The 13,837-nt window shown below is 32.3% G+C and overlaps 1 protein-coding gene across 1 annotated transcript in view; it reads left to right on the top strand.

Annotated features, from left to right (window-relative positions):
* LOC100543833 (adhesion G protein-coupled receptor A3) overlaps positions 1-13,837 on the top strand; it is a 214,922-nt gene that overhangs the window by 104,759 nt on the left and 96,326 nt on the right. Inside the window, exons 12-13 of the mRNA XM_031554586.1 lie at positions 171-332; positions 3,797-4,012. Of these exons, the coding sequence (XP_031410446.1) occupies positions 171-332; positions 3,797-4,012 (378 nt within the window). The remainder of the gene's footprint in view (positions 1-170; positions 333-3,796; positions 4,013-13,837) is intronic.

Below are 13,837 nucleotides of genomic sequence, written 5' to 3'. Positions count from 1 at the left end.
TTTTTTAATGGTGTGTCTTGTAGATAGATAGATATTGTAGGTATTCTTAACAGGATGAAAAGTATATTTGAATGATGGTTACTAAGAGAAATACAATCCCTGTTCTTAGTTGTATTCTTGCATACTTCCTGTATTTTGCAGAAAATACTTGTTTGTTTTTTAATTTTCAGATAGGGGATGCTCTCATTGAAATTGCCAGCAATATAATGTCTGTTGATGACCACGTGTTGTGGATGGCTCAAAAAGAAGACAAAGCCTGCACCAGAATTGTGCGGTGTGTGGAACACATTGCGAATCAAATACTGACCAGCAACATTCAAGTTATTTCAAAGGTATTTCATAAAATCACACAGCACTTTTGTGAAAATTTATTTTAAAAATGTTTTCTTCATAATTTTTATTTCTAAATTCTATGTAGAGAAGAACAAGATTGTATAAACCAGATACACAGCATAGCACAGATATTTGCATAGATATACTTGGATTCTGTAGAATTTTTTTCCTGGATTCTCTTTGGAACACTGAAACATTTTTCTGAGCATCTCTGATATTAAGAACAATTTTGCTTGGCTTTGCTTTTATGTATTTATTCTCACAATAGACTGTTCACAACACTATATTTCTAGTTTTCCTAGCACTTAGTTCCTGTAGTATTTGGACTTATTTTTGAAAAGGATACATTGAGTGAGAAATTTATAAGAATAAAAAAACAGCACACTCCCTTATTACCTAAAGATCTTAATATACCTTTCAGGGAGGCGTCTAGACAACACTTTCTAAAGCAGTTAGAAAATATTCTAAAAAGATGCCATAAAGGTTATTAATTTGCAGTCAGTGTTATTTAGAAGCAAGCTGTAGCAGTATGAAATAACTGTTCTTGTTCTCCACCTACATGAATTTGTCATTTGTGTACTGAGGAGTTGTCATTTGGGTATTGAGAAACTGTCTTTGTCACTTTCAACATCTAAGTGGTAGAAATGTGTAGATGGTAGAAAGGCTTGAAAATTATCTTTATAGAATTTTAGATAAATATTTCAAAGCCTTATTACTCTGTTGGTTAGCTTTCTTGATTTTAAGCAACATTTATTATTTTGTCAACTGCTCTTCTATTTTTATTTAGTTGAAGATACTGCATAGAAGTGAAATCAGTGTTAGCTTCAATTAGGGCAATAATGTATTTAAAAAATGGAAAAAAGGAATTGTGGACTGAGTTGAACTACATGCTGAACTGAACAGCATAATGACCTTAGTCCCTTTGCTGTATAATTTTAGTAAAGCATAGTATTCTTCTACTTTAAGAATAAACTGATAAAACTTATTGGACTTTTTTATTTAATTCTCTTTTACATAAAATGATCAAATTTGCTAGAATTGTTTATTAAGTATATAGAGACAATAATTTGCTTTTTTGAAGTATTTTGTAATAATGTGACAGCTAGGGGGCTTCTGTTGCTTTATACTTAAGGTATCTTTTAAATGTCAAGTGCCAAAGGTCTTTTTTTCTTGTCACTGCTTCAGAAGGAAGTTGACACTACTGTAAACAGTAATGTTCTGTACTGACATACAGATCTGAGTCTCTAGCCTTTTTACCATGCCTTATATTTTTTGCTTCTTGCAGTTTTCTGAAGGAGAATTAGTTTATGGTTGAGTGCAATTTGTAAATAAACAAAGCTGTGGAGTTTTTCTTTTTGTCATCTCATACAATACCAAACACGTCTGTTCTTTCTGGAGGCCAGCCAGAAAACTATATGCAGAAATTGCATCTGCTTTCATCTCTTTTTCTATTTTTCTTTCCTTTTTTTTTTTTTGTCTTTGTAAACAACAGCATGTGAAACCCCCAAAGCTTAAGCGGCCACTAGTTTATAAAACACTTTCTGAAAAAAAATGGGCCGTGATAAATACTGTTAGTTTTACAACATATGCACAACTGCATTCCCTATAGACTGAAAAGCTAACTGGAAGCCATGGCTTCTGATGTTATTCCTATGTTATTTTTGGAAGACAAAAATGGTTTTTCATTTCGTGGACGTCAGAAAAATACCAAGGTGGAAATAATCATTTAGATCTTCTTAAATCTCTCTTGCAAAACATACTGTAGATACACGCCGGGGTATGGAAACCCCCGCAGAGGTCCTGCGCACAGCCAGCAAGGTGTATCCCAAATAAATTTCCCTTCAGTATTGTTCTGAGGTACTTCTGCTCATATTTTTGTGTTTACTTATATCAGATCTGCAGTTTGAGAAGGAAGACTTCCTGTGGATGATAAAACTTGTCTCCTTAGTCCTGTCAGGGGTGTGCAGCAGTCTTTAAGACTGATAGATTGACTTGGCTTAGAAGAGACCTTAAATCCCACCCAGTTCTATCCTCTGCTCTGGGTTGGGTGTCACCCACCAGATCAGGGGCTAGGGCCCCATCTACCTCCAGGGATGGGGCACCCACAGATTCTGTGTGCCACAGGCCTCTGGCTGTGACCATCCAACCAGTTCCTTATCAACCAAATAGTCCATCCACCATCTCTCTCCAATCCATATCTATCCAATTTAGAGATGAGATTGTTGTGTTCCAGCTGATGGAATTTTCATTTCACTCTCCACCTGATAAAAGCCAGAATATTTTAGGCTAATTGTAGTATAGTTATTGTTGTTGTTTTTATTTTTAGTCTTCTTTGCTTCGTACTATTCTTGTATTACCCCTTTAATGAGCCTTTTTGGCCATTTTGCTTAGTGAGGCCTTTATGTAGGTTTAGAAAATGGACTCTACATTGTCATTTTCTATATCTGCAACTCAAAATGATTAGCTCATGGCTTTTCGTAACATGTACCTTTCTTACAGATGCTTGTTTCCATGGATAATTTTGCTCTGCATTCATCTATATCCATTTCATAATTCATTTGAGAGTCCTAATAAGGAATAGCTTCAACTTCTATTTTACCCGTCTGTTTCTATATGCTGAGAACAGTATGTTCACACTATTTAAACATTGCCATAGGATTATTTTGAAAATGAAAAGATTAACTTTTAAAGAATTTTGTATTCAGAATTTAGAAAATAGGGCTTACTTGTGAAATCACTTGAACTGTCACTACAATATCCTCCAGCTGACATTTTCTTATCATCGTCTCACAAATATGAATGAGGAAACTAGTTCTATTTCCATTCTACAGCAGGAAGCTTGAAGTTCTAAATAATTAAATGTCTCTAGCCAGGGTTTTAGAAATGCATTACCACAAAGAAGTTTTAACTCAGACATGTAGTTTGATTCCGGTAATATGGATAATACTACTGTGCAAACATGATAATGGAACATGATCTGTGAAAGATAATCAGAAATCATTCAATCCATCCAACAAATAGCTAAGCATCTTTCCATTTCATTTCTATGGCACAGAACACATCCTTGCCCATTTTAAAAATAATTCCTATTACTGCTGTTGCTAATTGACTTCATATCTGTATTGCTTTAAATCAAGATTAAATCTGCTGAAGCTGATAATGGCAAAACTTGTACAAATTCAGAAATAAAGGCATTTTAAAATTATTTATTAGCTGTCTCGTCATCTCTTTTTACTTATACCTAAGAAGTTTTCAAGCAATCTGTCGGTACTGTTGTAGAGTTCTATATCAGTTTTTAAAAATAAGTTCCATTTTCTTTCTTACTCATCTGCATTATGTATGGAAGCATATACAAACACAATCTTTATAAACTATGTACAATAAATACACAATACACATATAATTATATGTAATTAAGCGTAATGAGTTAGCAATATCTCTGCTTCTCAATATGTTTTGACAGGTATCTCATAATATTGCTCTGGAGGCCTTTATGATCAAGCCATCTAATTTCATGGGAATGACTTGCACTGCCTTCCAAAAAATACCTGCAAATGTTGACAAGTCAGTTGTACATGATTTGGGAAGCTGGGAAGCAGATCCCCGTTCTGATCAACATTTGAATTTCAAGTGCAACACTGGCAATCTGAATGGTTCCTTGTTGAATTCTTCTACCAGGGTAAGTCAGTGCAATCACAGATGTAACTTAATTTTTAAATGTGGATAATAATTTCAATATTTAATTTGCTTTAGTATGTTGTATTGGGTATTTTGTTGTCCTAACATATCCTATACTAATAATAAAGAATGTGAATAGAAATAAGTAAATGTTTTGTTCTTTCTGTCTCTGGGTCTAGTTCTGAAAACATTTTCATGTGTAACCAATCTATTTGAAGTAATTTGGCAATATTTGTTTTACTGAGGTGCTCTCTGGATTTTATGTTTCAGAAATTTTCAGACTAATACATCAGTGGAAATTATCTTTACATCCACTAAACAGTATTACTTTCTCTTTTCTCTGAACTTTATACAGCGGGAGGGTGGTACATTGCAGTTTTTGAGTAGTAGTCCAAGAAACACAATAATAAGACTGTTAATAGAACATACTGTTAATATCAAATAATGAAGTGGAACAATTAAATTTTGATCTAGTGGGAAATGGAATTTTGCATTTGGCTGAGCATGTTATTAAATTTAAGTATTGCAGAGTTGAATTTTTGTTATCCTTCAGCTGAATCTCAGTTTAATAGCCTTATTTCTTGAAATACTTAATATGACAAAATGATACTTTTCTGGATAATACTACCAGTTTATTGAACTTTGAAAGTATTTTGATTGAAGTTATTTTCTTTTTGGTGCATTTCAATCTTCTGTACGGGTTAGGCAGAGATGTGGCAGTAGCTTGTGCTCTAGTAAAAAGGGGCCATCTTCATAATAGAAGAAGAGGCAGAATTTTTTTTTCCTGCAATGGAATTAATTTCCTCTGCGGACACTGTTAACTTGTCTGTCTAGGATGACCTAGACAGTTGTCTGAAAAGAGGAGATTGACATTTATAAGATGAAAACCAAATGTCAGAGATCTAAAACCTAAAACAGAGAGCTGAATCTAAAACATATATAAGGGAAACTACTGTCTGCAAGAAAGATTACCTAGAGCTATGCAAAGCAGTTTTAAAGTATATGATATATATCCTGTGAGAAGTGATGTTATTATCATGTTAGATCACTAGATCAATCTCATGTCTGAATTTTCAACAACGCACTGCAGAAGATTCAGATGTTACTTTCATGGCCATAAGACCAAAATTTACTTAGGCTGTAATGTAATATTTGAATCCTGAAAAGCAAGAAGCTTCCATTCGTTATTCTCTGAAACTTTTAAGCTAAGCACTCCTTTAACTCATTCAGAAATGAATTGTATTCCTTCTGTCATTTTCTTCACTGTTTAATAGAACAAATTGTATAAATGTAATTGATAACGGAAAATAGAATTCTTTGTCATTATCCCAAGCCACATTAATTCTGTATTTTCTCTGTGGAGGCATATGGTCAACCTACTTCATAGTGCTGTATAAAATTCAGGAAAATAGAGTTTGTGGTGGAGGTGGGAGTTGCTGGATTTCAGAGTTTAGTCACTGTATTTTAAAGTACTCATTACTCTGAATACTTAGAACTTCATTTTAGATGATGAACTTATTCTTAGAATCTTCCTCTACTTAGCATAGGATTAATCATAAAGAAGGAAAAAAAATCTAATGAAAATTCCTAAGTACAAATGATAATTACAACTTTAATTTACTTCTAATAAAAGCATAAAAGGTTGTCCTCAAAGAGCTCATTGAATGAGAAGTTTTACACTGTGTTATGATAAAAACTTTATCTTTCTTCAAATGCATAACATTGTAAGTCATCTGCCCACTAAGTATAAACAATTGTTTATGACATTGGTCTGTTTATAGCTAGTTCTACTAATGAATTAGAAAAAGTGTACATTCATAAAGCAGTTTGTGGAAAGTTGATGGGAGAGGACTAAGGTGATCACAAGCTCTCTAAATAACACATCAGATTTTTTGTAGTTTGCCTATACTGATATTTTCAGGCACCAATAGGAAATTGATACAAATGTGGTAAGAAGTTGTCTGTTGTTTAACTTGATCTGCTTATTGTGAAATAGCCCCCACACGGGGATGAAATACTGAAGGAAAAAATAAAATTAACAAAAGTAATTGAAAATTAAATAATTTAAAAGGTACTGAAAGAGATCGTAAAAAGTTTGAGAGAGAAGTCTTAAAATATGCATATATCAACTTGTGTTTCAAATATGTGGAAGTCCTTTATCGACTAATTTGCAGTGTTTAAAAATACTCTAAGTCAAAATATTATTTCAGTGTGATGCATATATTTTTATCTTTCAATCTCATTTTGACTCTGCAGTCACTAAGCAATCTGAAAGACTGAAAAAAATTATCTCTATTGCAGATCAAAAGTTTTGCTGTTGTAGAGCTTAGACCCAGTTGCTTGGTCTTAAATCCCATTTCTGCTGTTAGACGTAGATATTTTTCATTGCCTGACTGAACTCTATTGGATGAAAAAACATGGCTCAGTTATATGTTCCTGTTTTATGTTACAGTGGCTTGTATTTTGACACAGTGTACATTTTGATCCTGGTTAAATAGGCCTAAGGGTGTCTTTCCAGCCTGCCTAGTTTGAGCTCATGTTAGAGGAGTGCTACTAATACCCTGCCCCATAGCCTGACTGTACTGTAGGGATATCACAGTACTGATAGGTGAATACAGGGCTACTGTAACACTTGAAATCAGATAATGTGAAAACAGTTTGATGCTATTGAATATGAGTCTGGTGTCTGATTCCCATTTGATAGATAGTAGTATGAACCAAATCCCTGTTCTAGCCTGATTCTATAAACTATCTACAGTGTATAAAGATATCAGTTATACAGTTAATTCTTTCCTCTACCTCACTAAAATTACATCTCACTAAAATTACATTAAAATGAATTGTTTAAATGTCCTGCCCATCACAATTAAACATGAGGTTTATAGATGACTGTAAACTCAGTATTCACTCTTGGACTTTTAAGAAAATATTCACATAATTCATGGTTTCAGTGTCACTGTAAACACTTGTTAAATGAGTAAATATTGTTCATCTCTCTCTAGTTTCATTGGTTGTTCATTTCATGCAGGACTGAGTTCAAGGGAACAACAATAATCTGTATCTTCCCGTGTAATCACTGATTTCTGAAATTCAAATTCCACTTAAATATGCTCAATATATTTCATTTTACTATTACATTTTATTTAGTCTTTATATTTTTATGAACCAGACAGGCTTTCTGATTTATCAGACTGCATTGCAGGTGATGTCTATATGCTAAAACGTTAAAAGTTGGTGTTAGCATTGATACTAGACATCCTAATAATGAAGAAAAATTCAAAAGTGCTTTGACAAAATTGTTTAATCACTTACTTATATAACTTTGAGTCATTATACAATTATATAAATATTTTTCATCATAGTCACAATCATAAGATGTAAAAAAAAAAAGAAAAAGAAAAAGCTTTTTTCTTGCATAAAGTCAATTTGAATATCAAGCTATACAGATAATGTAAAAATTTATAACACACTCCTATATAAAAGTTGGCAGGATTTCAGAAAAGAACTTGATGCAAGAATTTCTACTACCACCCACTACTTTGATTATGATAAAACACAGAAAATCCCAAAGAGAAACTGTGAAGGGAAAAGTTATGAGTTGCATAAGACCTGCTTTCTAATTGGCCTTTTAATAAAAGTGCCTTTCACTGCAACTCAGTGTATGTGAAATGCTCCTAATCTTCATAGATAATTAATTATATCAATTTAGAAGCTGTCTAGTAGGCTGTGCAATAATTAACTTACTCATTAATGCAAAAGCTAATTCTTATATAAATAATAATTAGAATTTATACTGGAAGTTTCTAAGGCAGTGTTAGATGTGCTGTTTACCCAGTTTTAGGTTCCAAAATGGTTTCTATGGTACTACTACATAAACAGGTAGTTTTGACTTTAAGATTTGAACAATGCCTCATATATTTTCATTAACAGAGGTTTATGTGTATTCTAATTACCTATGAATCTGTTTATGTGAAGTATTTTCTTTCTGTCTGCTACCTTGATTGAGTTGCTTATCTATTAAACATACATTTTGCAGAACGCACGGACAGCATTTTTCAGGGCAAATGAAAAAGATCAACTGAGGAAATTTAAAGTTCAAAGAAATGTGTCAAATTAGTGAAATCAATTAAAATGTAATGCAAAATGAAAATATTTTCAGCAACTTTCACAGGAATAGGCTATTTTAAATCAATTTTTCTGATCCAATCAGTCAGATTAACTGTTCACCCAGTCTTGATATTTCTTCATTCAATTCTAAACTAAAAAACTAAAAAACTAAAAAAAACTAAAAAAAAAGTACAAATGTTTCCAGTCTTTTATTGAGAAGATTCACATAGCAACTTTGTATAACCACATACATCGTATTAACAAAGTATTATCTAAGTCACCCAACAATATACTACTGTACTACCTACAATAAAATTAAGTCACCAGGATAATTTTGTATTTCTTCTTCTAGAGTACAATAGTTACTGTCTTATGTTTAGTATGAATGTGTTGGCATCACCATTTCTGTCATAATTTCTTCTCAGAATGCATCATTTGTTAGAGAGTATTACAGCACCTCTATCATCAAACATTGCAAACTTTGATTATATCTGTACAACATAGATTGCTACAAAATTATCATTTTCTTTTTTTTTTCTGAATCGGTAGCTTTTATGACTGCAGAAATAAAATATTGCCAAGTGAAGCAGTAAACCAGGAAAAAAAAAATCCCACCTAGTTTCTCAGTTTACATACACTGAATATTACAGTGATGCAGTGGGCTCAGTACCAATAAACACAACATCATAACTTATTTTGGTTTCAAAGCATTTTTTCTCCAAGTGTCATAAAGCATGTCATCATTATGATCAGGTGAAGACTCTTCACATTACATACCGCAATTTTTCTTGTTCCTATTCCTTTGGGAATTATGTATTTTTTTCCCATTTTCTTCTTTGCCTGCTCCTTTCCTTTTGTGTCTTAGAACTCAAAACATTTTGCTCTTCTTTTATTGAGTATGGGCAATAATTTGTGTATCTGCTCCTGGATGCTTCAGGGAAAGTTTGCTTGGATATAAATTGTGTATTTGAATTTTACCGTAACTGTTCCAGGTCTACCCTTTAGTAGTTTGTTGGTATTGTCAAAAACAGACGTCTTTATGTGATTAAGAGATTTTAAAGTTTAATCTATTTTATCTGCTTTCATCCCTTCATGTTTATTCTATGTGCTTTTTTATCTAAAGTATTTTCTGTGTGAGCATGAATTTGCTTGCAGTTGATTAGTGATGTACACTAAGTAAAAAGTGAAGTTTCTGTCATTCAGTTGATTAGGTGAACTTAACTTCAAAATCAAGCACATATAAGACAAACTATCTCCCTCTCTTCCAAAATCCTAAAAGCACACCTTTACACATCTGTACTTCTTACTACTATTCCTTCTCAGACAATTTCTTTATATATTTATGCCAATTATGACATCTTTGACATATATATAGTTCTGTATTCCATATTTAATAGAATACAATAGTCTTTCTTCACTCTGCACGTACTCCCCATGCTCTTTTATAATGTGAATGGCTATCCTGCTATTTCTATACATGGAGAAAATGAAATAGCACAAGTATACTATCCATGCTTGTGCAACATCAACTATATTAGGTATGCAGAAGTGTTTCTGTATTAGTTCTACTTGTTTAATGTATATCAATGAAATTGAAATATATTATGTTCTTTTTAAGTAGGAAAATGTATTGTATTGTGTTCTTCTATTTCATAGCTGGTTTCAGCATAAAAGAAAGCTAAAATGTAATTATAAGCTCACATCCCTCTTATCTTACCATTTGCCACTTCAGCATATAAAAATTCTGCAAATAACATCAGCCAACTTGAAGAGTTTTCTGTATTATATTGTTTATGGTTCTGATGATTCTGGTACATGTATAATATTTAAAACTTATATTTATTTAACTGATATTAAGTTTTTCTCTTGCTGTGTACAGTTTAGGGTTTTAGTTTGTATATCTATGTGGTGGTGAAAAGTAATCTAAACAGTTTATACAGAAAAAGAACAAATACAAGAACAAAAGGACTTGGAAAAGTACCAACTTATATGTGATATAAATTTCTGTTATTTCAACTCACATTTGCTTTCATAAATTTAACATAAATCATGTTGATTTTATGAGTGTTTTCAATGTATATCTGAGAGAGAAGCCCTCACTTTCTCATCCACAATGGTTGCATGAATAACTTTTCTTTTTGATTCTCTGCACCATCATTCTCATTACAGAAAAGTTCTCTTTGGGGTTTCCCAAAGGGCATTGGAAGATTATTTTCTTTGTTACAAAAGAAGGAAGCAGAATTACCAGACTCCCTCATGTGCATTCTGCTGTTAAATAATGGTTTGTACATTAATTAAGATAAATATTGTAACAGAAAAACATCGACACTGTGACAGTTAATAACACAGTACATTAATTGTTAGAACATATTTTAAGTTCACTTAATGGTGGAAGATAATAATGAACAATTAGAAAACTGAGTACTACCAAAATTCCTGGTTGTGTATTGACATTTCAAAAATTATAACCCTACTCTTATTTTGTTACTATACTAATAATCAACTTTTTAATTTTTATAGCTCTGTGTATAAGTTAAATGCTGATGCTTACTTAATTCTTTCAAATGCTTCTTTTATTTTCCCTGGCAAAGGCCTATGTTTTCAAAGAGGAAACACCTCAAAATCTATTAAATACTTTTATTTCATTATTCAATACCTTTTTCACTACGTTTGGCTAACTTCATTGCCTATTTTTGCTGTTAAGATATTTCTAGTTTCTAAATTGATAGTTATAGTAGCTACGTGAGTATGTATAGAAGTTTTACTTTTTTTCTTGGTTGATTTGATTTCTGTTGGCTTATTTTGGAATACAAATAGTTTAATGCTGACAAATTCACTAGAATAGATTACTTTGAAGATTAGTGGGTGTGGATCTTCCCCTAGAAACACTAATTGTTTAATGACTTTACAGTCTCCTGTATGTGATAACTAGGGGGAAGTGCCCAATGGCACAGGCGTGAGGGAAGTTCCTATTGGAGGATTTTAATTCTGCATGTAGAACTAAGGTACCTATTGAGAAGTACACTATATTTCCTTACAAAAGTTATGTGGTGGATGGAACTTCTGTTAAGGATCTGGTGATATACTTAAGGCAAATGCAGCAGTTTCTGAGGTCATGTATAAAATGTTTTCAAATGTTGTGAGTTGTTTTTTTTTTTTTTTTTTGTTTTGTTTTGTTTTGTGGGGGTAGAGTCTATGTTTAAGGCAATATGTATATAGTTTTCTGTGTTGTATACAAGACAATATCTTTATGTTGTGGCAGTTTTTCAGAGGCTTTAGATAATAGCCAGGTATGGAGTTACTACTGAATATGTAATGAAAGTCAGCAATGGAATGCAAATTTTAAGTCCAGACAGTGAGTACTTTATATTTCAAGCACAATATAGACAGAGTGTTATGATTTATGTAGAATACCTCTTTTGAAATGGCTTATAAAGAGGCTACTATACAAGTGAGTTCATTCATTAAAAGACTAGTATTCTGTCTTTGGCTTCGTAAGTGTCTCCATAATGTAGGAAATGAAATTTGATTTCATTTATTTCAAGTGCAAATGTTGCCTTCCTATTTGGTGCTTACGAAGAAATTACTTAATTGGGCAGTGTGTGTGTTTACTGTTTCTGTGATTTTAATGATCAACGACAACCCAAAACTTTATGACAAGGCATGGATTATTAAAAGATCTGCCTAATGCTGATTTTTTTCGTTCTTATTTGCCATTTTAGACCAAATGTCATATGTTTACACTTTTAAAACATGATGTAAGAGTGGAAGACAGCGGTTCCACTGAGTATCTCAAAATACAGGCATTGTATCTCTTGAGTTCATCTTGATGAGAAATTGATTTTTAACTAAATGAATATTGATATGCTGATTCATATGTCCACACTGGGAATTCTTTCATTATTGACTTGCGCATAAATTTATCAAGAAGAGGTTGTATGGTAGCTGAATTGTTATTTGACATAGTACATACAGATCTGAAAAGTACAAATATGATCATAGCATAACTACCTGACTGTTAATTATATAAGTCACATCTTCAAAATTCTGTATTACTACATAAAATAAATTCTTTATACTAAGCTATTGTTCTCCTAAACCATCAATGAAAGAACTTACAGGTGTTAATTGAGTTTCCAATTCATTACTGGTTTTAATGCTGGATTAAGTTTTAATGAAACACTTATGCTCTGTTTTAGAGAGAAAGATATTCTAAATACATACTCATTATAGGTCTAGACTTAGAAGACAGACAGTCTTCTAGGTGAAGTTAATTTGCTTCTTTCCTTAGTTATGAAACTCTTGATTCAAAAAGAACTTCATGGTAGAATACAGTTATGTTCCTTTAACTGAGTTGAATTTAAGTTCCCCCTCAAAGTGTTACATCAGTTCATTAGACATGTGTTTAGCACAATTTTGTTCTCCATTAGTTCAAAATATGTTTCTTCAACATTTTTGAGTTAGTTAGCTTGTAATCATTGACAGCTTACAGATGGGATAGCTCTGGTATCTAATTTTTGTAATTTAGCTAAAGACAAGTAGATGTACCAGTTTGGTGACGTGTAGTGCATATGAAATACACTAAATATGGCTTAAATAGAATGTGAAAGAAACTGATATTACTAAGGGCCAATGCGTTCATGCAGCTTTTAAAAGCATTTTTGGTCTACAGCTTTGAATAGTGCCTATGAAATTACTGTCTTTGAATACAGCATTCAGGATCCCACTGAAACTCAGCAATTCTTGTGTGTATATAAAGATTTTTTTTCCTCTTGACTCTTGGAAGAGAATTAAATTATTGGGCTTGAAGTATTCAATACTGATAAGGCAAAATATAATATTGATTGAATACATCTGCTGCATTGGTTTCATAACATAGTATTGGAAAGAGAGGATCCCTAGAAGATGTGGCTTCTTGTTCCTACTGAGATTCAAAATAATGGTTTGGGCTCAATTCCAAATTAGGAAGGGGAAAAAATGATTTTAAAGTACTGTTTTTCCAGGTTTTGTACCGCTTTCTTTGGTATCATAGAGGGGTTACTAACAAGTAATTTAAAAAATATATGAATCACAAGTTAGAATTGTACTTATGATAACGAGAAAGATACAGTAGTCTTGTAAAAATTAAAGAACAACAACAACAAAAAAAGCAATAAACAAAAACCAAACAAACTTGAAGGCAATACTAGAGAAAACTGTTAATTTAAGAGTGTCAGAAGAGTCATAAAGTGTCAGTCTAAAGGTCAGTCTGAGCTGATTTCCTGCCTCCAGTAGGAGTCTAGTGGTGTAGATGCTTAGGGGAAAAGGAGAGAAAACACATGCTGGCAGTTCTCTTTTATATCCACGGTTGTATGGCTTATGGATTTCAAAGGACTGTATTTAAAAGATCATCTTTACATAAAATGGTCAGAAGTTTTGAGACTTCTTAATGTATTAGGTCTTACCATGCCATGCTCATTCTTAATTATTAAGTTGTATTATGTGTGTTATAAGATGTAGATCTTTCTTGGTGTAGAATGAGTGCTAATGTGAAAACCTGAAAAAATGAGTGAGATTGGTTATTTAAATCCTACAATTTTTATTTTAAAAATCCTACATTATTAACATGCTCTCATTGTGTATGCAAACATATTCATGGGATATCAAATTGCAGTCCTAGAGGTTTTCTGCCATTAATCCTTTTTGTATATCCTATATTAACATTTTAAGAAACTGGCCA

The sequence above is a fragment of the Meleagris gallopavo genome, chromosome 8, assembly GCF_000146605.3.
Source record: "Meleagris gallopavo isolate NT-WF06-2002-E0010 breed Aviagen turkey brand Nicholas breeding stock chromosome 8, Turkey_5.1, whole genome shotgun sequence".
Taxonomy (NCBI): Eukaryota; Metazoa; Chordata; class Aves; order Galliformes; family Phasianidae; genus Meleagris; species Meleagris gallopavo.
Note: the sequence above shows the minus strand (reverse complement) of the source record. Positions and strands in the feature narration are given on the sequence as shown.